The 27,027-nt window shown below is 52.6% G+C and overlaps 1 protein-coding gene across 2 annotated transcripts; it reads left to right on the top strand.

Moving 5' to 3' along the window:
• The first annotated feature begins 9,001 nt into the window (after nt 1-9,001).
• Nucleotides 9,002-25,487, top strand: RGS8 (regulator of G protein signaling 8). 2 transcript variants are annotated; one of them, XM_063406619.1, is made up of 6 exons: nt 9,002-9,084; nt 9,482-9,544; nt 13,514-13,615; nt 14,517-14,581; nt 23,006-23,172; nt 24,767-25,487. In XM_063406619.1, the coding sequence occupies exons 1-6, from the start codon at nt 9,002-9,004 to the stop codon at nt 24,947-24,949; spliced, it is 663 nt and encodes a 220-aa protein (XP_063262689.1). In that variant the 3' UTR covers nt 24,950-25,487. The 2 variants fall into 2 exon arrangements, with proteins under 2 accessions (XP_063262689.1, XP_063262690.1); XM_063406620.1 differs by lacking the exons at nt 9,002-9,084; nt 9,482-9,544 and adding an exon at nt 11,678-11,703.
• Nucleotides 25,488-27,027: the final 1,540 nt, after the last annotated feature.

The raw sequence follows: 27,027 nt of genomic DNA, 5'->3' as shown, positions 1-27,027 counted from the left end.
GTTTTAGCAAGAAAGACCTTCTCCAGAGACTGTGCTTTCTCTCGGGGGATTCTTGTTTTGCAGAGCACTTCCTTGCATGTTTCAAAACCCCAGTTTCTGTCCCCATTTATTCAAAAGCACCTCATATCAGTCGTAGCCTTCAGTCTGTGATGTGGTGGTCTCTCTCACCTCCCAGGCTGGACTTCAGCTGGACAGGAGTCACCCCACTGTCTGCAGCCAGTGCCTGTGGCCAGTGCTGCCCTTGGCTACAGGTCCTCAGAGCCCTGGGTCACCATCCTTTGTAGGAGTCTCATCCCTTGCTGCTTTAGGATAAATGTCCAGGAATATGGCCCCAGGCTCAGGGAATGGTGGAGAGAGGGGCCACAGAGGCTTCCACAATTCAGTCCTTTTTCTCTTGGTTTCCCCACAGGAGTGACTTTGCCTTTGCTGCCATTTGCAAGCCCAGTTCAGCCCTTAAAGGGCTTTTCCAGAGTCCCAGGGTGACAAATTCAAAGCCAAACAAGGAGCAGTGTCATGCTGCTTCCCATCAGTGCCAGCCAGCACGGCCACATGATGATTTCTGGAGCTGAAAGACCTCTGAAGTGCAGGCTTGTCTGAAAAACCCTGGAGCGACTGTCTCTGGGGTTTCCATTTCCAAGGCTGGGATTGCCGGATTCCCAACCTGGTTTAAGTAGGGCAGAGAATGTGAGTGGAAGGGGAAAGAAATGTCACAGGCCAGCGGGGAGCTGTCTGCCCCTGTGGGGACCGGGCTGCCCGAGGTGGATGCAGGCCATCAGGCTTCACAGCCAGGACGAGCTGCTAATTTCAGCCGTGGCACTGCCCCAGCCACCCCGCCTGGAAAAACGCTTGGGTTTTGTTTGTGCACAAGGGAGTCGTGTTTTGCGGGTGCCCCGTCCACCGCGGGGGACGTCTCTGTGAGCAGAGGGCCAGCACTAATGCCATCCTGTGTGGCTGGGAATGAATTCACCCTTTATTCCCTGCTCTCCATCCCTGCTGGGCCCACAGCCCTGCCCTGGGAGATGCTGCCATTTGCAGCTCCACACCCTGGTGCCTCTAATCCCGGACAAAACCCGGCCCGGGGAGCAGCAAACACAACAAGACCTCTATTCTTAGCCTGGAAAGCCTCAAAGCTGGTTCTCTGGGATGTGGGGCGATGAATATGCAGTCGCTGGAGCTCTCACAAAGCCCTGAGCTGGGAGCAGACTCTCCTCTCCCGTTGGATCTGTAGCCTTGGCTGCAGCTTTTCACAGTTACATAAATATGGCCTATTTTCCCCTCGCAAATTAACATCTTGCTCGCTAAGTTTAGGCTTTTGCATGCACACAAAACAAACCTGCTTTTCCTCATGCAGCTGGAAATCCTGGGTCACCCAGGGAGAAGCTTCCCTGTCCCTCTAAAGCTGGGGGCCACCTTCAGTGGTGACACAAAGTGGCATTGACAGTGTCCCCTTGCAAGTCCTGGACACCACACTGCAATCAAATCATCAAATTGCCCTTTTTTCCCTCTGGGAGAGTCAGATCCCAGCCTACAGGGCTGCCAGAGGGTCTGCCCTCCTGGAGGCTGGGAGTTTGGCTTGGGGCACAGAGCAGACAGCTCCTCACTCCCCATGAGACACAGATGTGGGGATAATTTTCCCCAAAGATGGTTCTCACCCACCCTCCCCAATGACTCTGCAGTGTATCCACATTAAAAACACCTCTACAGAGAATGGATGTCACCTGGAAATCTCCCAGCCCTGGGGTGTAGGAAAGCTGTGCATCCTCAGAGACTCCTGGCAGCTTTGTTAGAGGTTTAAGTAATACAGATGCAAGAGGGATGCCCATACCCCCCTTTGCAGTGGTATTGCTCCTGATTTTAGCATCCTAAAGGGATCCAGCTCCCCAGAACCACTGGGATCTCTCTAGGATGGACACACAGTCGTGATCTTGACATGGCATCAAACCTCAGCTTCTCGCTCCTCTTGTGGTGGGAATGAGGATGGGATGCCTGGTTTCAGGCCCTGCAGTGATCATCCCTTGGGCCCTGGATGTGCTGCTCCAGGCAGAGAATCCATCCACAGCTACGGATCCACAGCGAGACCTTTTCTCTTGCAGGGCTGATGGAATCCTGAGACTTGAAATATGTTCTGACAGCTCCTGGCAGGGTGACCTGTGAGGGGGAGGTTCCCTGGAGCTGGGTGCCAGCATCCTGAGGCCAGTGGAGCAGGCAGGCAGGCAGGGTACAGGATTTTGGCTCTGTAGGACCGATCCTATCCTCTGCTGTGGGAATGTTCATCGTTTTAGGTGAGTCTTGAAGGTTTGTGACTGAACACAGCCACCCAGAGATGGGGATGGGCCTGGTGTGCTCCCAGGTTAACTGCTGGGGACAGTATTGACTTGGAAATTCTGCACTTGCAATTCCCTGCATCACCCATTGATTTCTATCATCAGCAGCCCTGTGGCTAGAGATCCATGTGTCTGCAAACAGCAGTGGGAAACCTCGGAGCAAAACGGGAGACTGGGGGCTTGGGGGAGGGTAGAATACCTCAAGCATCTGACTTGACTTTCATTTTAATCCTTCTGACCAAACTGAGCTCCCCCAGACCCTCTGAGTGGCAAAGCAGAGGAGGAGAAGAGATCTGGGAGCTTTCAAAAAGCTGAAAAAGGCATGAGGTACAAAGCTTTCACTTCCTTCCAGAGGATCACACGCTTCTAAGCATGCAACGCTTTAGAGAAATAAAATCTGTGGAGTGAGGAACTGGTGCCCCTTTGGGAAGGATTCTGGCTGGATCTCTGGTTCTGGGTCTGTCATTGCAGCAGAGCAGCAGGGTCAGGGACTGCAGGCTCTGCCAGCAGCCTCCTGACAGCATCCAAAGGGGAGGTGGCATGGCTGGAGTGTCTTTCCACCCCCTCAAACTGCCCTGCCAGCCCTTTGGATCTGTATCAGGACGATCCAGATAATGGAACAAGAGGGGGAGGATGAGCTTTACACAGCCCTGGGTCAGGCCAGCCCCACGCCATCCCTGGGGAGCGCTGGGCTGGGGCACTTTGTCACCTTCCAAGGAAGAAAGGAGTCACCCAGGAAGAGCTGAAGCAGCACTGCAATCCCCTCCTGCTCTTCCCCTGCCAGGTACCAGCAAACAAAGAGCACGGGGCTGCCCGTGCCCAGGCACTCCTTTCCTGGCTCCTCATCCATCTCTCTCCTGTCCCTTTCTCCCGTGCCCGTGGTCAGCAGCGGGGCTGGCCAGTGCTCTCCGGGCAGCAGTACCGAGAGCAAGGCAGGCAGTGCCACCCTGCACAAGCCTCCGTGTGCTCTGTGTGTGCATCTGCGAGCGCTCTCCCTTCTCCCCCTTCCCTCTCCTTGCTAACCCCCCTCCTCCCCGCAGCTCTCGTTCTTGCACACATGCGGGGCCGGGGCGGTGGCACTGCTGTCGCTGCTCTCGGGGACACGGCCGTGCCCCTCGCCCTCCCCGATGCTCCGGGACCCCGCAGCTCCCCAGGGCCCCCCCAGCCGTGTCCGCCAAGCACCAGGAGCCACGGAGCACAGGTAAGAGCCTGGAGGGCCTTGCAGGGTGATGACAGGCCCCGTGGTCCTGCCCTTGGCTGCATCCTTGGGGGAGGAGGGATTCTGGCTGGGTGCTGCCCCAGTTTCCTGCGGGGAAGGAGGACTCTGCGGGCAAAGCGGGAGGGGAAGGGTGCTGCTGGGATGTCACCCCTGTTCGTGCCACTGCAGCGCTTCTCCCCGTGCATTAATCTCGCCGTGGCATCTTGTGAATGGTCAAAGGGACACGGGCACGGCTTGTAATTAATGAGCGGGCGGGGAAGGAGCAGCGTTCCTTAGGCTCAGCCCAGCCTGGCTGGGGAGGAGCGGGGCTGGCTCTGGGGTGATCTCCATTGCAATGGGATTAGCGCTGGGCCTTTGATGCTGGGAGAAAACATCAGCCTGTGCTTGTGCCTGCACCTCTGAGATCCTCACCATCTTGGCATCTTCCCCCGCTCCTGCTTTGCTACTGTCGTGGTTGTAAAATGGTGGCTCGCGTTCACTTTGAATATTGGGTGTCTGTGACATTGTGACTGAGCTCTGGGGCCGAGCTGGTTAAAAATGAGACTAATTGGAGCGAAAAGAGCCCGTGTTGGAGGCGACAGAGCCGCGCTGAGCCCAGGCTGGAGCGAAAACTTGCAGATGGCAGAGGCATGTGCACTCTTTGGGGGAAGAACCCCGTGAACTGGGGGGGTTTATTCTCCTCCTGCCGTGGCTGGGGCTGCTGTAACACCCCCACAGCGGTGAGGGTCAGCTCCCTGCTGAAATAAACTGGTTATTTGGTACAGCTGGCAATACAAGGGGCCCGTTGTGCTGGCATCTTCTCCCCGTGGCCGGTGGCGGCTGCTGTGCCCCATCCCTGCGGAATGCGGGAATGTGCTCCAGTTCCTGCATCCATGAACGGGCTGAGCTGGCTCTGCCCTGCTGTGCTGCCCCTCTCCCGCCCCTGCAGCCCCGGGGCAGCGCTGGGACAAGCCTGGCGGCTCTGGGGACAGTGCCAGCCGGGCTTTAGGGCCCAGGCTTTGGCACAGCGCAGGGGACATCTCCCTCCAGCCTGGCAGGACACGGGCACTGCTGGCAGCCGCTCTGCCGAGGAGAAACTACCGCTGGATGCATCCGATTTTTATTGTCATTTTTATGAGAGAACCACTGGCTGCTGGAGAAAGAGGAGTCGAGCTCACCTCCTTCATATTTTAGTTCAGGCTACAGCAGCAGCCTCCGGAGACAGATGAAAGAGAAACCCCAGCTCACCTTTGTGGCTCCCTCTGTTTGTGTTTCACCCTACACACACCCGTGCAGTGTTCAAAGTCAGGCACGTGTTTTGCTGTGGTGCATCCTCGGAACAGCAAACGGCCCCAGGAAATCCCTGCCTGGGACCTGGCTGCCCTGCAGGCCCCAGCCTTGGGAATAACAGCGATAAGAGCAGAGCAGAGCAGACCTTGTCCATCATAAATGGCTTTGGGGCTGCAACCCCGAGGCCCGGGGCTGATTTTTAACACTCAATAAACAGCTCGTTTGCAGGAGTCAGCTCGCAGAGCGCACCTCGGATGATCTCCCAGCAGAAAATTAACCCCGTTTGCAGCCAGCCCCGCTCCCTGGCCCGCGCCGAGCATCAGAGCTCAGCGCAGCCCTGCGAGGGCGCAGGGGATCCGCGGTGGGGCTCTCCGTGGGCTGTGTCTGCAGGGTGGGTCCGTCCCGCCGGCCCAGCCGCTGCCATATTGCGAGCAGCAGCGATGCCGAGCGCTGGGAGGGCTCCAAGGCTGCACAGAGCAGCTCTGTGTCAGCTCCAATCCTTTCTGCATCCCTGCTCCTCTCTCCGCATCCTCCCCGGCGCGCAGCAGCTCCTTCCCACCGAGCTGCTCCCGGCACGGCAGCGCCTTTCCCCGGAGAACAATTAGGAAATTGTAGTAAAGTGCTTTAAAGGGGAAATTCTTCCATTGGATTCCTGCCTGCCCTTCTCAGCCTGGAGCTTCCTGCCCTGCTTTGCTGTTGGTTTTGTGTCTACCTGCCCGGGAGGGAGCAGGCAGCGCAATGGAAGCATCTGTTCTGTGCAGGAGCCACCAGCATGGCCAGGAGACGCTTTTGTCATTGCCACAGGGGACAGTGTAAATAGCCACCCTGCTCTCGAGCTAAGCCACATCTGCAGGTCTCACTCTATGTGACTCGTTTTTATTTTGAGCGTGTTCTTTCGTTTCCAAGGGGAGTTTGGCTCGATGGGTGTCTCCCATCTCCTGCCCTGCCTCGCAGAGGTGGCTTCCACACGTGAGGTGCCTGCCCTGATCAACCCCCAGGCAGCTGCTTGGCCTCCTCACCTGTCCCTGAAACTCTGGCTCTCCTTGTTTCACCTTTCAGGATTTCCTCCCTGCCAGGCCTGACGTGGAGAATGAGTAAAACAGAGAATCAACTCCTTAAAATCATTCTGAGCTTCATCTGTGGATATTTGCTGGTGCTACTTGAGATTTTTTTTTTTAGAAGTGGGTTCTGCTTGCAATTAAGACAAACGTGTGGTTTGTTTTGTAGTTTAGCAAGCGATCTGCACCAATCATAATTCCTTCCTTCCAAGGCAGTCACCTTGTGCTGGACCAAGTGTGCTTTGAGACAAGGCAGCAGGGCAGCCTGGCACGGTGAGCAGAGTTGGATGCAAGTTACAAGTAATTTCCTCCCAGGTTTAATTGCAAACGGTGGTGGAGAACAGCAATCTCTGGAGAGTGATTAATTAATTACTAATCTGAATTCCCTTGGGCTTGGGCCCGTATCGGTGCCGCTCTGGATTCTGGATAATTTTTGAATGACCGTGAAGGAGAACAAATGACATTTTATTCCTTTCAGGAGTCCAGCAAAAGCCCGAAGCCCCCTGGGTTAGAGCAGTGTGGCTGCAGGTTGGTGGCTGAGCCGAGGGCAGGCTGTGCAGCTCACCTGAATCCCCAGAGCCAGGACTGCTGTGGGAGGCAGCCAGCCCCCTGTGATTGGCATTTTGCAGGCACAGAGCCTACACAAAACCCCAGAATGGTTTGGGTTGGAAGGAACCTGAAAGCTCTTTGAGTTTGGGGCAGGGGCACCTTCCTGTGGTTGCTGAGCATCCTCTGGAAAGATCTCAGAGGCAACAGAGTCTCATGGAAACAACCAGGGAATGACTTCACCTGTGGGGATGCAGCTGCCCAGCACCACAGCAGGGTGAAGAAATGCTTTTCTTGTCGGGGGGAAAATCCTCTTGGACCAAGAGGTTGTGAAAGCTTGAACAGGGCCCTTGGAGCATGGCACCAGGCAGGAGAGATGCTGCCAAAGACCTAAGAAAAATCACAAAGTAAAAGCAACTGAAGCTGGTGGAGCTGTTTTTTGGATAAAACCCATTTGAGTCATCATCGATGGTCAAAACCCCTGGAATAGGCAGGGAGGCATTGAAAATACTAAGGACCCTGGAGAGGGAGATGATGGTGTAGGGGAGAGGGTGGCAAATTCCCTTCTGCCCGTCCACAGTGACAGCCAGCACTCCCAACGCTGCACGTGTTCACTGCTTGTGTGTTTGCTGCTGCCAGGTTAGGAGGAAATTGCTTTAGAATAATTTTTGGAGAGATTTAAATTTTTGGATGGGATTCAGGCCTAATATCAAAATGAGTTATTTTATTAAAAGCATTTAAATAGAAACTAAAGAGTGGTCAGAAGCAGGAGAGCTATTTTAGAAGGAATTTGCTATAAAGCTATTGCACAGAAGCTTTCTAAAATATTACCCTGTAAAAACCCCATAATTCTCTTTATCTGCAATTTAATTACATTTCCTGTAGTGCCTGTGTCAGAACAGTTAACTTATTCTTGTTCTCTATTAACTCACACCTGCCCCAGGAAAGGAAAGGAAGGAAAAATCGTTGGCATTCAGAGTCATTTGTGTGTTATTCAGGATCTCACTGAGCTCACAAAGAGGGTCTAATGGGGTACTGGAGAAGTAGGAATTGGGAGTCTCATACTGGTGATGGCTGTGAGCTGGCAATGCCTAAAACTGGTGTGAAAGCAGAGGGAGAAGTGGAGCACTCCCTGATCCGGGGGTTTGTCCCATCCAGTGTTAGTGGACCAGAGTTTGGTCTGTTTGGGACTGCAGCAGTGTCTGAGTATCTGAATAATGGAGCAGAATCACCCAGAGCTGTGTGGATGGAACACCCCAGTGGCCTCCTCCAGCCCACAGCGTGAGTGGGAGCTGAGAGGTGTCCTGGGACTGCTGGAAAACCTTGTCACTTGTGACCCCCTGCAGTGCCCAGGGGGAACCTGGGGCCGTGGAAATAACATATGAAACCAAAAATGACATGTTACAAGCTAAATCTGGCTTGAGTTTTGGGGCAAGGGCTGCAGCTGACTGTTATTTAACTCGGACAAACCAGCCTGGGGTGACAGAGGCAGAGGATGAACCTCAACCTTTGACTTGGAGTGGTTCAGAGGAGATTTCACTGGCCACGGCATTTTTGCTGTGCTTGTCTTCTGATAACTGGAGATGTGACTAATCCCAGTCAGGGTGACCTGGGCTCTGCCAGGGGACGATGAGAACAAGGCAAACATTTCCAGGCTGGGAAGGAGGGGGTCTGAGCTGACGGGAGCCGGGATCTTTGCTGCAGTGCTGCTAATCCCTGTGTTTTTCTAGGAGGTTTTGCAGGACTCTGCCTCTCCCCAGGGGTGGTGCCTGGTGATAATGTGCTATCTCAAGGCATGTTTCCTGCGTATAGCACCAGGATGCCAGGGCCAGCAGTGTCTTAGCAGAGAGGAAGGCGACTACAAGTTTCCAGGGAAAAGGCAATGACTTGTTAAACTGCAGAGGACTTTTCTATTATTAAGTCTTTTCCTTTCTAGTGTTTTTTTTTGGTTTTGTTTTGTTTTTTTTCATTAAGTCAGTCAGCTTTGTCAGGATCAAAGAAGCAATGGAGAGAGACCCCGTGGCTTGAGCTCTCGGTGAGCCTGTGAGCCCTGCCAGTGCCTGTGTGACACTGCGTGTTGTCACTGCTGGCTGTGCTGAGCCCACAGCACGGTGGGTGACGTTGTTATCACAGTCACTGTGGTGCCCTGGACATCCCACACGAGTTCCCTGGAGGATGGAGGTGGGTGCAGGAGAGAAAAGGGGGATTGGAGCCCATACACTGGGGTGAGGGCACCAGGAGCTGGCAGGGATGTACAGGATGTGTCCAGGGGTCTGCCACACCACGCGTGGATTTCTGCTGCTGCCATCCCGTGCCCAGCAGTCACACCCTCCTTTGCTTTGTGCCAAAATGCGACACCTGGGACTCCTCAATGACCCCGCTGACACCTGGGACTCCTCAATGACCCCGCTGACACCCGGGCTCTTCAGCGAAACTCTCCCACCCCTCCTGTCTGTGGCAGCTCCTGCAGATGTGAGGGTGCCAACCCTCCCTAAGCTCCGGGGAGCCCTCGGAGCGAGGCGGGCGGGGGCTCTTTTCCAGCACAGCGAGCGCTCTCGCAGGCATCCCCCCCTCCCCGCCCCCCGATGCTCCCCGGCAGCCTTTGGCATCCTCCGCCCGTGCGCTGCGGCGCCCCGTCCGCCCGCGGGGAGAAGCGGGGCTACTGCTGCCGGCTGGGTGAGGCGGGGATGTGCTGGGATGTGCTGGGATGTGCTGGGATGTGAGGGGATGAGCGGGAATGAGCGGGGGATGAGCGGGGATGCGCGGGAATGAGCGGGGATGCGTGGGGATGTGCAGGGATGTGAGGGGATGCGCGGGGGATGTGCAGGGATGCGCTGGGATGTGCAGGGATGCGCGGGGATGCGCGGGGCTCCTGAGCAGAGCCGGCGCTGAGCGCTCGGAGCCGGCGGCGCAGCCGGGCCGGGGCTGATGCCAGAGCGGCTCTGAGCTGCTGCTGCTGCCGCTGCTGCCCGGGGAGGGCTGGGGAGGGGAGGGGAGGGGTGCCGAGGTGTGACTGGCACCCCGAGCAGGGGGCTGGCTCTGAAGAAGCCCGCTCTGCTCTCTCCCCAGAGCCTCTCTGAGCGCGCTGTCGGCACAGACCCACCGGCAGGGAGGACAGGTCAAAGGCAGTGAGTATCTTTTCCTCGGTGTCTGTCTGTCTGCAGTGCCTCTGTGCTCGTTTTTCCCCGGCTTTCTCTGCATGTGAATGGATGGTCTTAATCTCCTGGAGCCCCCGAGAGATCTCCTGGTTTGCTGTTGTGTTTATTTTTCGGTTGGGTTTTTTAAGCTTTGTGCTGCTATTTTTTTTTTTTTTTTATTGTATTGGGATGGCTTCTTATCTTTGCTCAGGTGGTTTGATAACCTGAACGCCCTGATCATGCCCCTCCCTTGCTGTTTCTCAAGGAGAAACCCCCAAAACACATCCGTGATGAGGCTGGTAATTCTCCTTGACCGAGTTCCTTCCACAGGAGGGGGAGGCACGATGAAGGACGGAGCAGGGGAGGCAAAACCCCCCACCAAGACCTTTATTGCAATTTAGCAGACACCACAGATTACATTTGAAAGCCACGACTGACTGGATTTGTTTGCAAACAGAGGGAACGTCCATGGCTATGCCAGCCGGGCAGTGGGATTGCCTCCAGGGGAGATGCAGGTCCCAGCAGCCCTGAAGTGGGACAGACTTTGGGATCTCAGGGAAGTTGGGTGCTGCTCAGTGGTGCTGTGGGGGCTGAGTGGGTGGGAGTGGGGGCGAGCAGGAGGCTCTTTCATAACAGCACCCCAAAATTTGGGCTGCTGGAGGAGGCTGCAAGGGAGAGGGCAGACAGCTCTGCTTCCAGCTCGGAGCAGCAGTGGGAAAGAGAAGCAGGAGCTGCTGGGCTCTGGGAAGTCATGTGCTGTGGCCCCACATGCGGGTGAGGCTGTTAATGAGGAAATTTAAAGGGGCTTAAGGAATTACAAGGATTGATTTCAGTCAGAGCGCAGCGAGGCAGCGGCCGGGGTGGGGATTAAGGGAATGCACTCACTGGCAATGCAGCCCAATCCCAGCTCCATTAATTTAGTGGGGAAGAGGCTTTGTGCGTTTTTAATGTAATCAGGTTTTAAGAGGGATGTTGCATTGGGCAGCCCAAGCCTCGGGCCAGAGCAGGGTCCTGACTCCTTGCACACCCTCAGAGATCTCATCAGCTCCTCGCGCTCCTTCTCGGTTGTTCCCAGTTGGAACATGACATGGAGGGTACCTGGAGCTTGGCAAATCTGAAACCTTTGCCTTTGCTCGTTGTAGAGTCCTGTTCTCTGTCCCCTGGCTCTCCTGCCTGGTGCATCTCATGTTCACTCTCTGTTGATGTGAGAGTTGTCAACCAGTTGCTCCCCAGCGTGCCAAGGCTCACGAGGACCCCGCCATCTCCAATCTCCCTCTCTCCCTCTCTCCCTCTCTCCCTCTCTCCCTCTCTCCCTCTCTCCCTCTCTCCCTCTCTCCCTCTCTCCCTCTCTCCCTCTCTCCCTCTCTCCCTCCCTCCTTCCCTCCTTCCCTCCTTCCCTCCTTCCCTCCTTCCCTCCTTCCCTCCTTCCCTCCTTCCCTCCTTCCCCCCTTTTTGCAAGCTCTGCATCTCCCTGGTGCCTCCCTGCAGGCTCCCACCGCCCCATCGAGGCCTTGCTTGCTCTGAGTTATTTTTGTGTGGGTGCTTGAGCCTGTGCTGGTGAGAGGAGCAGCACGTGCAGATGGGTGAAGTCCTCCTGTTGTTCTGTTTGCAGTGCCAGCTTTTCCATGATGCCTGCCCACTAACAGCAGCCATGACCTGGAGGGACAGGCACAAGAGGTAGTTTGGTCTTCTTAGCGAGGCCAGCCCGGAGCTCTGCCCCTTGAGGAGAGACCTTCGGAGGTGTTGAAGGATGAGTGGGGTAATGCCAACCCCTGCTGCTCCCTGGTGAGCTGGGACACCAAACTCAGACCGCTTTAGACCTGAAGCTGGACTTTTCCTGCAGTCCTGGCCTTAGAAGGAAATGCTGTCTCTCCTCTGTGACCGTCCCTCAGCTCTCAACGTCTTCCATTGAACAATTGACTTTCCACGCTAGGAGGCAAGGATCAAATGGGTTGAGGACAACTGGCCCTTCCTGGCTTTGGCAGAGAGGATTCTTTGGTGCATTTCTAAGCACCAGGACATGAAACAATAAATCCCTTCCTCCTGCACTCCTGCCTCCTGCAAGCAGCCCCGCCTGCGGTCCAAGCCAGCCAGTTAAAGGGTTAAGCATAGCTGGATGCCTGAATGGCTGCCTTACTGATCCCACGGAGGTAACTGCAAAGCCACGCTGCACCCCTCACCCCTGCCCGCCCTGTCGCTGTCCACCTCGTCCAGCAAGCCCTTCAGCTCACTGCCGTGTCCCCTCTTCCCTCTGCCCTTCCCTTGCCTCTCTCCACCTCCTGCAGACCCAGTTTCTTTGCCCCCACTCTCTCTCCTGTGTCCTGTGTTGGAATCCTCACTGAGATAACCATGTTCCGTGAGGAACAGCTCCCTGCCCTGCCCCTCCACCCGCCCTGCTTCCCTGCTGCAGTCCCTTGATCTCGGGCATCACGGGGGAATCTGAGCAGCGCTGCGGTAACGCCTGTCACACCTCTTGCTGGCAAATTCGTGAGCAAACAGAGGAGGGAACAGAAAGGCTGGGGGGGAGGAGGCCTCTGGAGAGGCACCAGAGGGATCCTGGAGGGCTGGGTGTCCACTGGAGCACAGCTGGGAAGGTGGCACTCCCTGTGCTCCCGTCTGGAGTTCGTGGAGTGCAGCACCCTGAGCCCACGGCCGTGGGGCCGGAGTTGGAGGCTGTGCAACAATTCCTGTGGCTGAGGAGTTCCTGGGGTTTGTGCTCGTTAAACGCTGCGAGCTGCCTCTGCTGCACCAGGGAGACACTGGGTGCATTTAATTAACATTTAATTTGCTTTAAGATTACATTAAAATGTGCAATAATAGAAGCTCTCCGAAGGGCGGGAGGAGAAGGGGGAAACAGGCGCGCTGCAGATTGGCTCATACACTGGTGCTGGAGTGTTCTGCAAGGATTACAGATGGAAAGGGGAAAAAAGGCTGTACTTCTGCAGCCACAGAAAGTCTTCGGCATCTGTGTGGCAGCAGGGCTCAGAGAAGTGCTTTCAGCAGCTCCAAAGCAGGTCCAGCAGCTGAGAAGTGGAGCTGGGGTAGCTAAATGCTCCTCCCATGGTCTGGAGGAGAGAATGGCCTGGTTGGGCGTCCAGGGAATCTCGTGGACTGAGAGGAGATGCCCTGGGGCTGGAGAGGCAGGTCACAGAGCCCGTGCAAACCCATGAAACAGCCCCTAGATGTTTTTGGGGAGGGGGTGATGCCAGTCCCATGTGTGTGCTCCACTGCCCTGCCCCTGTGTCCCTGCCCATCCCGGGTTATGTAATGAAGGATGCTGCGGCTGCTGTCCTGGGAAGGGGCTGGGCAAGGACACCAGGGGCTGGCACAGCATCAGAGGCTCTGGGGCTGGGCTGAAATTTAGAGGAAAAAAGCAATAAAGCCATTTTCTGCCTGGGTAAGCGTGTCAGGAAACAGGCGGTTTGATCCTGCTTATGTAATCCCGAGTCTAAAGGAGCCGCTTGGGATCGATCCTGGTCGGGAACTCACGGAGCTGCAGCACCTTGCAGGAGCCTTACTACCCCTCTCCTTCCTCCTGCCCTCTCCTGCCCTCCACCTCTGGTATTTGTGCTGTTTCTGGTGCTGCTGGAACGTGGTGACTGATTTCTTGTACTGCTGCCCCTTGCTCTCCTCCCACACCTGACCAGAGCAGGACTTTCCAAGAAACCATCCCAAGGCCCACCCTTTCAAAGCCTTTTTGGCAGCCCAGGCAGCTGAATGCCTGGTGTGAGCGAGCCTTCAGCTGCTCTGGTGCTCTGCTCACCCTTAACATCTGCCTGGAGATGTCTCAGGGTCCCTCTCACGCGTGAGGGAACCAAGGACACGGATCTGACACAGAGCCACCGAGCTGGTTTTATTTTGGGTTTGTTCTTTTTCTTTTGCCAAGCTGGCTAGACTTATAATCATCCTCTTCTTTGGTTTTCCCCTGCTAACACCCCTGCTTCCCCACCTTGACCACAGGAGCAGAGGGATGAGGACTCGCCTGGGCTGCCTGTCTCACAAATCAGACTCATATAATGATTTCACAGCTATTCTTCCGGACAAGCCCAACCGGGCTTTGAAGTGAGTATAGCTGCAGCACCCCACCCACCCCACTCCTGCCCTTCCCCTCCCCACCCCCCACACCCCCCTCCAGTATTGTCCTCCTTTTGTCGTACTCTGTGTGAGCTGTGACTGCTTCCACGAGGAGAACCAGCCGGCACTGATCCAGCAGGAAGAGCCTCAGGGAACACCTGGATCTTTGACACCAGCTCTGCCGTGAGCCAGGATGTGCCCACAGTCCCCACTGCTGTGTGTGGGACTTGTCTGCACCTCTTTGGGGGTGTAATTCACCCCTCTGTCAGCACAAATCGCAGTTGGCTTGGTGTAAGAGGTGACCAGAAATTTCAGGTCATCTTCAGCTCAGCCTTGTACTTAACCCTGCCAAAATTCAGGTGGTGGTTTGCACAATGCTTGAGGGAGATGCTTAAAACCCTCCAGAGTCCTGATTTGAGATGTGTGGGATGGGACTCATCTGGTCACAAGTCCCTGCTTACACCTGGGCTAAGATCTGTCCTTCCCCTGAAAGGCAAGCGAGAGAAATAAACATTTCTGCAGGGCTGAGTTTCATTTCGCCTGACTTTTGGCTTTTACAATGTAAATGTCTGAGCATCTGAGCTTGTTCCCTGGGCCTCTGCTTAGAGTCAATGAGGAAAAATTGGTCCCTTTTTGGGTATGATTCATCTGGCCTATTTTACCTGCCTGCTGGGGATGTGAGATGAGCAGAGATGAATCCCTGCACAATTGCTTGGCATCTCCTCGGTGATTCTAAAGGAAGCCCTGGGTCACTTGGCTCAGTTCTACACTGTAGACCTCCAAAATCAGGTGAGAAGAATTCCAGCCTTCCTCGGTGTCCTCATCAAACAGCTCCAGAGCCATGAGCAGCCGTGGGCTGTCAGTAACTTGCCCCTTCCTTTCTTTACAGGAGACTGTCAACAGAAGAAGCGACAAGATGGGCAGACTCTTTTGATGTCCTTTTGTCCCATAAATGTGAGTAGAGATCAAATTCTACCTTTTTTTCCCTTCCCCTGCCCTTAACCCTTGTCCAGGGGCATGGTCCCCTCAGAGCTGCTCACTCCCCAGCAGTCACCATCCTTTACAGGCAGGGAAAAAAGGAGTTTTGTGTGTTCCCTTCACATCTTTGCTCCTGACCACAGGGAAAACCCCAACTGCTGAAGCCATCAGCCCAAGGCGCTGCCTTTTCCAGCTCAGTACCCTTGAGCAGCTTGCCCTGTCACAGAGGAATCACCCGTGGTGCCCCTGAGCAGAGCCTGATTTGCTCAGTTCTCACAGCAAACCCAAAAATTTCACATTCAGAGACCTTATGCCAACCTATAATCAGCACCCCCCTGCTCTGTTCAATCCTGTGAGTTCTGTTCAGCAAATATTGCTCTGCCTCACCAGCATTTTCACACTGAGGAATTATAAACAAAGCAGAGCTCCCAGTATGGGTTCATTTGTGGGCTTCCATCGGAGGATAGAACCTGAATCAGTCGAGGTTGGGGAAAAGCCAGCGTGGGTGCTGAACTGTTCCATGGCAATAGGAGCTGTCTGGCTTGCTCATAGTCTCAGGCTTTCCTTACATTTTACAATATAAGTGTAGAATTATATTATTAAGCAAAGGGTAATTTTGCTGGGTTTCTACTGAGATGACAACAGTTTTGGCAGGGAATTAAGTGACAACTTTAAACAGGCTGGCTGACCAAGGCAGGAAAAGCAGGATGTAATTTTAGCAGCAGTAACTAGTTGAGATCATTGCTCTTGCATCCAATAGGGGAAAAAATATATGGTGTAGCTGGGTATGGCTAAAAAGGAACATTTCTTTTGTGGGAATTCAGAACAAGAAGGGGAAAATGAGCCAAAGAGATTACAGGGTACCTGGGGCATGGAGAAAGGGAAGGGCAGGATATTCACATCCCTGTTATCATCCTCAACTCAAACCCATTTCTTCTTCACTGGTGTACAAGTAGAAATCTTCTTTATTAGACTGCAGAAGAACTGGATTACAAACCCCAGTGAATTTGTCCACCTATGTCCTGATGTTATACAGATCCTTCCCTCTTCAGCTGACTAAAAATGCTAAATCAAACCTTAGTTCAATTATTTTGTCCAGCAGCCTTCACCACTGTGTCTGGTTTTATTAATAAATTAGCCTTAGAGAGTGATAAATGAATTATCAAGATCGTTCCCAACTGTTAGAATGGAGAATAATTCTGATAACTCTCTGGCACTAATGAAAAATATTCAGTTTCTAATGAAAAATATTCAGTTCCTAATAGCAACAGAAGGTGATCTTTAAAATTTAAATTAATCTTTTTTTATCAGCAGTCACGGTGACATTGCCTGGTGATTGGTGACAAAAAAAATTGTTGTTCAATAAACTGCTTTCTAAAGGAATATTTTATAACCGCTCTGCACCTGAAGTTTCTGGAATTGCCAGCCTGGCAGTCAAGGGTTATAATGATGCAAATACAAAAAGTTCTGTTGAAACAGAAGTGTTATTTTAGTTACACTGGTTTAAAGGAGAGAAGAGCACGTAGTCATAGAATTAATTCTATTGTACGAGTTGCATTTTTGCTGTTAGGATGTGCTGATGTTAGGCAGGTAAGGGAGCCTTGTGCCTTAACTGGCCAAAATCTGGGAGTAAATAAAGCTGTGCCTGGCCTGCTGGCATCTGTCTGTAGGGAAGCTGCCAGCAGAAATTCTGTTTTTAGTGCCAAGAGGAGGACAGAACTGTCCCAGTCTAATTTCCCTGTGACTGCTCAGGTGAACAGCATTAGCCAGGGAAAATTGGAATTCATGCTTGGGGGCATGGGCTAAGCAGCAGCTGGGCTTGGGGAGAATTCCCCCAGGGCTCACTGCAGCAGCAGGTAGAGCATTTCTGCATGACACATCTGTCAGAAACTGTCTTCACTAGATGGACAGTTCATTTATTTTGGAAAGGGGATTGTGATTTCAGGGGGCTGTGTGGTGCTTTCTGCTGCAGTCAGATGGTTTCATCCCTTCCAGCCAAACTGTTCTCCAGGGAAAATAAACCCCAAAGTGCTGCAGCAGGGCTCAGGAACGGGATGGAGCAGCTGAAAATGGGGCAGACCTTATGGGCAATATTGCAAGGGGTTGGACAAGAGGCAAAATTGCTCCAAGGAGCAAGAATGTGGATCAGAGCTCCCTAAGAGGCCCAAAGTGCCCAGCTGAGCAGGCTGCCCTCGCCCACGGAGGAGGCTCACAGGGCTGCAGTACTTTGTGGGACAGGAAAAACTCTCCTTCCCCTGTCTCCAAAAGGTCTCTAAGTGGAAATGACATGAGGAGGTGCACAGACTCCATGGAGAGTCTCATGAAGCCAGGCTGGCTGGGGCTTGGAGCCTCCTGCCCTAGAGGGAGGTGTCCCTGCCCAGGCACACGGGTTGGAAGGAGAGGCTCTTTAGGGTCCCTTCCAGCCCAAACCATTGTGTGATTCAGGGATCACCTTTGCCAGACATCCCTTGAACAGTGATGGCCCTGATCTCCCCTCACCCTTCTAAGGAATGATTAATTGTGCAGGTAATGTTTGACCCTGACCTGCTGCTCTGGGGCAGCGCCAAGAGGAGGATTGAAATCCCCTGGGGTTTGGAGCAATTGTTTTGTCTTGGGAGATTCCCAGGCTGGGTAATGCCCCTCTGCATGGATTGATTCCCCAAGCCGTTCAAAGGGGAATTGGAGTTGATTTAACGAGAGATTGAGGGTGGGAAATGCGGGGGGCTCTCCCCACCTGGCTCTTGTGGGGACTCTGTTCCCTCATCCCTGCTGGAGTGAGCAGCGCTGAGCAGCAGCTCCACACCGACAGGTCCGTGCAATGATATCCTAATTGTTTGTGCTAATGGGTGAAGCAAATCAGCTCAGGAGCCCTGGGGTCAGGCAGACAATCCCTGTTTGACACCAGGAGCCCTGTCTGAGCTCACTGCCAGACGCAGGCACAGCGTAGGCGTGTTCCCTGGGGTCAGGGCTTCTGAGCAAGCAATGGGAGAGGGGAGCCTGACGCTGCTCTTGGGAATTTAGAGTAAGAGGCAGACAGCGTGCAGCGTTTCCTTGGGTGCCCAGGGAGGAAAAGCAGCGTTGTTAACACGCTGGGGTTTTGGCAGATGAAGTGAGCTCAGCGTGGTCCCCAGAGTGTGAGTGCGTGAGTGTGAGTAACTGAGGAGTAATCCCCTCGCTGTGCCCGTGCCCAGGAGGCACAGGCTGGGCAGCCAGACGAGGATTTCTTTTGACAGGCTGCTGGAGGGAAATACAAGCAGTAGCATGTCTCATTCTGTGTCCCTCACGGGGCTGGGCACATGGCTTGTCCTTTGTCCAGCATCCAGCAGGACAGGCTGTCCTCAGCCCTTGGTCACTTCTCAACAAACACCCAGCACCAAGAACCTTCATGCTGAATCCCCACTTTTATCCCAAGGGTGATTTTTCTCCAGATTCTTTGTGATCTCCGTGCTCCTCCGCCCAAACTTTATTGTTGTTCTCCCCCTTCTGTTGTCTACACATTCCTTCACTTCCTACACAGCACAGGAATATCCCAACCTACTCCCAGCTCTTTTAAAGCCAGAGCAGCAGCAGCACTGTGCTGGTGGCAGGCAGCCGAGGTGCTCAGCAGCAGTGAGGGCATGCTCATGTGCTGTGCAGGGCAGTGTCCCTTGTCCCTCCAGCCCCGGACCCAGCACCTTCCCTGGAGCCAATCCATCCATCCACCAGCCACAGGGACTCCACTTTTACTCCCTGCATGAAGTGGCTGCTGAGGAGGTGAAACACGTGCATTAAATAAATGATTGTTGGTTGCTTTCTTGCTCCGACAGTGGCAGGTGCTTGGTTATTACGCTGCCTGAATGATTTAGAGCCCACTAATCTGGGCTCTCCCTCATGCTGAGGAAGCTTGGTTAAGACCTGCCTTGTGTTTTGTGGTCCCCACTTGCTGGAAAGGATCCACCCTCCATCTCCTGAAGGGGATTTCAGGAGTGCCTGTCCTCACACGGCCCAACTGCCTGGCACTGCCCATCCATAAAACACAAATTCCTGTCATTGCCTAAGCCACAGGTGACCTGCAGGATCCTGAGTAATGTCTGAGCACTGGCACAATGCCTCCTGCACGTTCCTCAGTGTCTGAACGGACAGCAGGGCATTTTGAAGCTTACATTTACTCTGTAAATTAAAATAGCAAATGTCTGCTGCTTCTCCCTCAGACTCAGCATTCAGTAAAGAGCTCTGCTTCTTTGCCTTCAATTTATCTGCTCCATCAGGATCCATTTCCTCCTTTCAGGCAAAGGACTCTCCAGTCAAATTCCTGTGTAATTGTCCAGCAGTTGTCCTGAAGGGCTGTGCACCTACACCAGCACATCCTGTCCTCAGGTTAGGGATTACCTTGTGCTGCTGCCTCTGCAGGCTTCTAACCCTGCTTTTAATTGCCCTGCTTTCTCTGTAAAGCATCCCTTTGGAATTGCACCCTGGGGTGTTTCAGGAGGTGAAACCTCTCTCCTGCTCGTATCACACTGCACTCCAGCGGTGTTTGCCCTGGGAAAAAAGACATCCAGTTGTGCGAGATGAGCTTTTAAATGATCATTCCTTGAAAGCCTTCTTGTGCTCTGAAGGAGGGGAGGAGATGGAAGCCAACATCCAGGTCAAATTCCAGCTCCGGTGGTGGCAGCTCCCATGCCTGATTGTCCTCCTGCCCTTTCAATCAGACTTGTCATTGTTCCACGACAAACTTTTGGCAGTGATTGCCCAAACCCGGCTGTCAGGCACAGCTGGAAAGGCTGGCAGGCAGTCAAGGGCTCAGGATGAAAACTGGAAAGCCAGGCAGTCAGGGATGACCTCTCCTGCATCCCAAGTGTCCCCTGCAAGGTCCCCACAGCTCCAGCCTCACCACTTGCAGCTCCTCGAAGGCTCTGAGGACTGCATGACAGGAGTGTATAAAAAAAGCAGAGAACAGCCAGACACTATTATTTATCACTCACTGTCTAAACTTATTTCAGGATAAAAAGGAGCTGATTGACATTAGAGCAGGAGGCAGAGCTCATGGAAACCTCCTGGTCCCAGGGGAACCTGCTGCAGCTGCTCTCTGGGGCAGGGCTGTAACAAACACCTTTGTCTCCTTGTCACTCACAACATTCCATTCTCTGAGCAAATATTATATTTTTCAGATATTCTATTTTTCAGGTATTTTGTTTTTCAGGTATTTTATTTTTCAGGTATTTTATTTCTCAGGTATTGTATTTCTCAGATATTATATTTTTCAGCTATTTTATTTTTCAGGTATTCTATTTTTCAGCTATTATTTTTTCAGCTATTTTATTTCTCAGGTATTATATTTTTCAGATATTACATATTTCAGGTATTTTGGGTTTTGGGTATCATATTTTTCAGATATTATATTCTGCATCAATGACCTTTTGCAGATGTGGTACTTTCATGCAACACTGCTATTCCTGCAAGTGATCCTTTGTCAGTGCTTCAGCTCTGGGTGTGAGAGAAAAAGGGGGGGAAAAAGACCAGGGCAGAGACAGGGGAGCAAGATCTGAGCAGAGACATAGCAGTGTGCTTGGGTGCTGGAATATTTAATGTCAAGCATCCCAGGAGCTGATGATTTATAAAATGACATAGATCTTGAGGAACTGGAACTTCCTCCCTATTTTATGTCCTTCTTTCTGAAAACTGTCAGCCTGCAAAGACTCCCTGTCCTCTTCTCCAGTCCTTCCCTCACTCTCACACAGGTCCTGTGAGTTTCAGAGGCACTAAGGGGGACACAGGTTTTGGAAAATGTTTCTGTATCGCAGATCTCAGGAAGGGGAGCAGCCCTACAACACCCCTCACCTTCACCATGTTTATCCACCCCCAGAGATGCTCAAAGCAGCCACGGGCAGGGTGATCTGCAGGTGCCCTGCTCCTTTGGGGCTGATGTCACAATATTGCCCCAGGCTTGGTGCCACAATTTGCAGCCTTACTTGGACGAGAGGCTCGGTTTTGTCTGCCCTAGCAGTGCAAAACCCTGATCTCCTCCTCAAATTGCTTGAATGAGGAAGTGTCAGGACGAGCTGGAATAATGCAGCTATTTCTGGGGCTGACAGCAGGAGGGAGCATGGCTGAGATGGGATGGATCCATTTTTATTGCTGATAGCAGACTGCTGATGGAGCAGTCAGTGCAAAAAAACCCTAATGAAGGAGCTTTGAGGAACGCAGAGCAGAGAGGTTTAGCCTCTAATTTGGGCTTGTCTGGCCTAACATCTCTTCTGCCTTTGCCTCTGAGGATCTGGGCAGTCAGACATCTCCTCTGACTGACACAAAGACAGAAATAGGATTGTTTGTTGCTTTTCAATACCCAGGGCCACTGCTTGGGGCTTGAGGCTTCAGCAGGAGCTGGAAAATATCTCCATGTCCTAAGTTATTACCAGAAACAAGAGAAGCAGGAAGAAGTTTAGGATGTGCAAGGGAGATGCAAGGAAGTGTTACATTGCTATAGATCTGTAGCACACATAGCATATAGATATAAACAGCATATAGATAGCATATAAACAGCATATATATTATATATAGCATATATACACATTTGCATATAGATAGATAGATAGTATATACAGCATATAGAAGGAACTGTCTGAATAGCCTGCTTGAGAAACTGTTAGGAATATCCACAGGGATCTGGACAAGCTTGAGTAATGAGCCCATGGAAATCTCATGAGGTTTAATACGACCAAGGTGCTGTTCCTGGATTACCCCCAATATCAATCCAGGCTGGGGGATGAACAGATCTAGAGCAGCCCTGCCCAGAAGGACTCGAGGATGCTGGTGGGTGAGAGGCTGGACATGCCCTGTCCTTGCTCCCTTCATCCTTCCAAGAAGCCTGACCTCACCAGGCTCGTCCCCAGTTCCATCAATATTTTCAGACAGTTGCTTGCAAGTAGCCAGTGCTGACTCAAGAGCTTTCCAGTCATGAACTACAAAAATCTGGACCCTATGGCAAAAGACCAGGAACAGTTAGAAACACATTACTGGGGAAAAAAAAACAAAAAAGAGAGGCTAAATTTATCCCGAGGAGAAAGGGTATGTGTGAAGCCTTCAGCTACTTCAGCTCCGCTGGTGCCGTTCAGGGAAAGGAAATAAAAAACAATGGCTGTGTCCATAAATAGGCCCAGGCAGGGGTTTAAGAGGACACAGATTGCCTAATAAATCTTTCCATATTTCTAATCTGCCCCGGCTGAATCAGATTGCATTACTGAGATGTCACAATTGCTGAGCATTAGCAAGTGATAAGCACACTTTTACCACGGACTAGACAAGCCGTAATTACGCCGAGTCTTTTCCCTCTCCCCTTTAGTGGAGCTGTAACAGACTCTAAGAGAGCATTCCTCTGTTTAAATAAGAACTAAAAATGGCACGAGGCAATAAAGCAAAATGACAGAAAACATAGGAGACAAGTCCACAGCAGCCATGTTTTATTAAAGGTTTTTCTTAGTGACAGGGTGTTACAAAACATTGCGTTGACATGAGTTGAAGCCTGATAATTCCATGAGTTACTTTCCAAAGGGTGGGTGTCCCAGTCCCGAGGAAAGTGTTTGGTTGGAAAACACCTCTTCAGAGTTACAGCGAGTGATGTTTGGCTTTGTGGCAGCTCTTGGGAGCTGATCAGTGGTGGAAATTATGGGCACATCCCAGGATGGCGGAACCCGGGAGGAAAAATCAAATGGTCTTTGGTAGGCAGGGTGGATGGAGGGATGTCTGTGAGAGGAACAGCTCCCTGCCTTCTCCCTCCTCCCTTTGTAACTGTCCTGCTTTAGGGCAAACTTGGGAGGAAACCCCAAACAGGGGTTTCAAAAGGCCCCTCCCTGCAGCCGGTCTGAGAAAAGAACTTCCTCGGAGGAAAGTGGGAAAAACTATTTATTTAACAAACAAAATGCCCACAAGCATAAAGAATGAATAATGTGAACAATAAAACCTCTTGCTGCTCCGAAGAGAGATGGCAAACTTGGGAAAATCCTTGCTGTGAGCAGCTCAGCTCACTCAGTTTTCATCAGTCCCAGTCCCTCTGGAGGCCCAGGCCCCGCAGGTACCAGCCCTTGGTGCTCCTCTGGGGTTTTCAGTCCAGAGCAGGTTTAAACAGTCCCAAGAAAAAGGGAAAAAAAACCAGTCCAGGGAACTTCTCTCCCCTAGCTAGCTAAACTAACTAAAAGCAAAAAAGATCTCTGTCCCAGCTGCTGGTCTGTGCTTTAGACGAGTGGAGAGGAATGTGCAGGAGCGAGAGCTGTTCTCAAAACAAACCTGGCGCTGCTTCTTTCCCCGCTCTGCTCTCAGAGCCAGCCCTAAAGGCACAGCACTCACCATCCAGCACAGACACAACAGGCTGGGGATCCAAGCTCCATCCAGCCCCTGGGACAGTAACTCCCTGTGTCTCCCTGGCAGATGGGCTGGCAGCGTTCCGGGCGTTCCTGAAGACGGAGTTCAGCGAGGAGAACCTGGAGTTCTGGCTGGCCTGCGAGGACTTCAAGAAGACGCGCTCGGCCGCCAAGCTGGCCTCCAAGGCCCAGCGCATCTTCGAGGAGTTCATCGACGTGCAGGCCCCTCGGGAGGTGGGTATGGAGCACCCCGGGGTGGCACCCCCAGCTGGGTGCTGTCCCTGTCCCCCTTCCCTCTCTGAGGAGGGCGGTGAGGCCGTGCTGCCCCCCGGCTGCCTCTGCCCGCCGTGGCTCAGCCCCGATGAGGGCAGCCTCTTTGGTGGTACTGAATAGTCACAGCCAGGGAGATCACTGGTAATCTCAACCTACATTTGCTCACCCACCGAGCTCCCCAGGATGTTTCACCCTGCTCCTCTTGTTTGCTATCAACCCTTGGGCTCTTCCCTTTGCACAGGACCATCCCACCCGTAGTAACTTGTTGAGTCCCAAGGGAGGAGAGGTTCTCTGCTGACAAACTCCCCCCTCACCCAGACCTCCCCAGAGGTGCAAGCAATAACTGCGAGCTGAACAATAAAATGGGGTCACAATCCTGAGCCTGGGATGGTGAAATCCTCTTCCAAGCACTTCGACAGGCTGATGGCACTGTCAGAGCCTGTGGTGACGACGCTGGGTTGTGTTCCTGCAATCACAGCACAGCCAGGGCTGCTCTCACTGCAGGCAGCCCCTCCTGCTCCACTGCATGCATGCCTGTCAGAGCCCAGAAAAGCTCATTTTTCTCCCTCTCCCAGCTAGGAAGGCCCTTGCAAGGCCACTGGGAAGGACCCAGATTCACACCGAGGTGTGTGGGTGTCTCAATGCCCACTGCATTTTGAGCATTTTCTCACTGGTTATTCAGGAAGCTGGATGGGATTTTAAGGACTGGAAGGTTGATTTTGGACTAGAAATGGGAATGCAGGTAGGATGAGGTCTTTCCTACAATTTGGTCCTGTGGTGAAGTTTCTTTAGCACTGTTACATAATTTTGGCATGCTTAGAATTTGTAATTATTAAGCAAATGCAGAGAGCTAATCCATGCTGCTGACATCCATGTTGAGGCAGACAGCTTTGCTCTCCAGGCTCCTTCAAGTTTGAACACTGAGTTCATAACAACAAATAACATTTTTCCAGCCATTTTTTTTCTTCCAGACAATAACCCTAAAAAATGCTGATTACTCTGCTAGGGAAGGAAAGCAGGAAAGCTCCACTGGCTGGCTCTGCAAACAAATGGCAGTCATAACACAAGAGGGTGGTTTATTTTTTTCAAGCCTCTCCTCCAGATATCGTAAAGTGAAGCTGCTATGGGAAAAATCAAACAGTTTATTTTACATCAGCAGAGTTTAGAAGCATTTAATAAGAATGTCCTAATGGTTTAAACACGGTTAAAAGTTCATTCACCCATCTATTGGGCATGTGGAGAGGAGTAGAGGGAGCAGGAGAGAGGTTAGGCTGAGGCAGCAGTTTTAGGTGATGTGCTGCCTAAGAGTCTGAATAGAAATAATGTGATTTCAGAAGTGCTCAGATCACTGTAAATCCAACTCCTCCAGGCTGGGGGCAGGACTCACAGCCCTGGATCACTGAACCCCCCAGAGCTGTGGGGGCTGTTGAGGCATGGATGGGGGCAGGACCTTGGTTCTGCTGCTGGTTCACAGCCAGGGCTGAGAGGGATTGTGCCATTTGGAGGAGGCCAGCTGCACACTCAGTGCCCAACTCTCTTCTGCTGCTTTCCCCAGGTGAACATAGACTTCCAGACACGGGAGCTGACCAGAAGAAATGTGCAGGAGCCCTCCCTCTCTTGCTTTGACCAAGCTCAGGGGAAGGTGCACAGCCTGATGGAGAAGGACTCGTACCCCAGGTTCCTGAGATCCAAAATTTACACAGACCTGCTGTCTCAGACCCAGAGGAGGCTCAGCTAGAGCAGCGATGGGGCCCTCAGAAACCACGTGCTTCCCACAACAGCCAAAACCCATGTCTAAATGTGAAACTTCCTTGGTGTTAAAAGCAGTGGGAATGGGAAAAGAGGGAGAGGGGGCAGAGGAAGCTTCCAGAGAGTGATCCAGGTGTGGTGTTAAGACTCTTTGACTTTCTGTGCTGGTTTTTTTTTTTGGTTAGCAGTAGCACCTTGCAGTTGTTGCCTCTCTATAGCACAAACCCACAACCCTCTCGAGCCACGGGATCGTCTGTGGGCAGGGCAGGTTTCCTTCAAAACTGCTGGGTTGGTTTGTGTGTAAATAACGCCTTTCCATCCTCCCACACATCCCCCTGTCTCTCACCTCTCCCTTGTGATCGGAAGGGCCCCAAGGGCAGTTCTGACACTTGTGAAGCCACGTCCAGCCCACGTCTCACACGTTGGGTCCTGGGGTCTGCACCCAGAGACTGAGGGGAGGGAGAGAGGAGACAAAGGCACAGGATTCATTCCCTTTCCTGGAGTGGAAACCATCAGCAAACTCACCTCCCCGTTTTGTTTGCACACCTTATACCACGGCTGCTGCCCTGTCACTGCCCCTTTTCCTTCTGGGATGGAGACTCCGAGTGTTCTCCACAGGACTGCCGAGGAGCTGAGTTTTCCTCATGAGGAAGGTAATCCCAAGAGCTCTTGCTAGGCCTGGGCAGGCAAGCTCTTCTAATGTGAATGATTGTTTTTCCTGGCTGTTATTTATTTGTGTGGCAGCTCAGTCTCAGGGCCCCAGTCGTCATTCAGGCTCTGCTGTGCTGGGCTCTGGACCAAAACCTTGCACAAAGGGGCTGCCACAGGCTTGGTGGCTCCTCAGGAACGACCTGTAGGGAGGGAGTGGAGGCAAGGAATGTCCCCTCTGCCCTTGCTGAGGTGTAAGAAAAGCACAAGGCCCGTCTGCCACAGCAGATGGCATTTTTGATCTGGTACCTGGCCGGCGCATGGCAATGTGAAAAATGACATTTCCATTTTTTGTGATTCCCTGATTACCGACTGTTCCTTCCTACCCACTGCCCACTGTGGGTTCAGGCCCTGCAAAGAGCTCCCCGAGACACAGAGCCTGCTGCAGGGTGCTTCCAGTGGGACACAGAGCAGGGTGGGTGTCTGGGTGTGAGGTGTTCCTCAGGTGTTCCCCCAGCCTGGATGGCCCCTGCAGGAGAGGACTCTGTGCAGATGTCAGGGGTGCAGCACCTCCTCTGTGCTGGCCAATAGCTCCTACCATCTGATGGCCCCATTTCCATGGAATTGCTCTTCCAGCTTGGCAGATTCTTGCAATATTTTTGAGGGGAGGAGCAGACAGGCTGTCTGTGGATTTGAGCCGGCAGACCAGAGGTCTGTTTTCTTAATTTAATGAAGGCCTGGAAAGCGACCCCATGGATCTTTTCCTTCTCTCAGTCACCCCCAGACCAGAGGCTGTGAATCTCTGCTCCAGCCAAGGGTGGTGGGTGGGTTTGATACGTCAGAAAGCTGCTGATAAAGACTTTGTGCAATGTGGTGTGAATGAGGTAGAGTGAATTCTAAAGCCAAGCATAATGTGTTTGGAACAAGATAAAAAAAAAGTCTGGTTGGATATTAAAATTTACTGTCCATTAATTAAGTAGGAAACAGCTTTTTAAGGCTTTTTGCAAGGGCGATGTGCAGGACAGTAGGACAAATGTGCAGGACAGTAGGACAAATAGGTTTAGGATCAAGACAGAGGTGGTAACCATGCTGGATTTATTCTGGAGGTGCATTCCTGTGGTCTCCAAGACACTGAAGTCTAAATACAGTGCAAGTGCAAATGTTATGTTCAGCAGGGAAACCTGCTTTTCTCTGGTCAGCAGCAGGATCCTCCAGCTCTTTGGAAGGCAAATCCCATCTCCAGCTAACTTTCTGTGAGGAATAGCCAGAAAGGGCAGCAGTGACCCAGCATTCCTGGCTGTCCCCTGCCCTGCAGGGACACCCGAGGAGCAGGGGCTGTGACAGAGGTGGCATTCTGCAGCCACACCCAGGCTCAGTGACAGCTCCTGGAACTGCTGGGGCACGGGAGGGCCCTGATGG

The sequence above is a fragment of the Prinia subflava genome, chromosome 10 (assembly GCF_021018805.1).
Source record: "Prinia subflava isolate CZ2003 ecotype Zambia chromosome 10, Cam_Psub_1.2, whole genome shotgun sequence".
NCBI lineage: Eukaryota > Metazoa > Chordata > Aves > Passeriformes > Cisticolidae > Prinia > Prinia subflava.
This window is presented reverse-complemented; position numbering and strand designations above follow the sequence as displayed.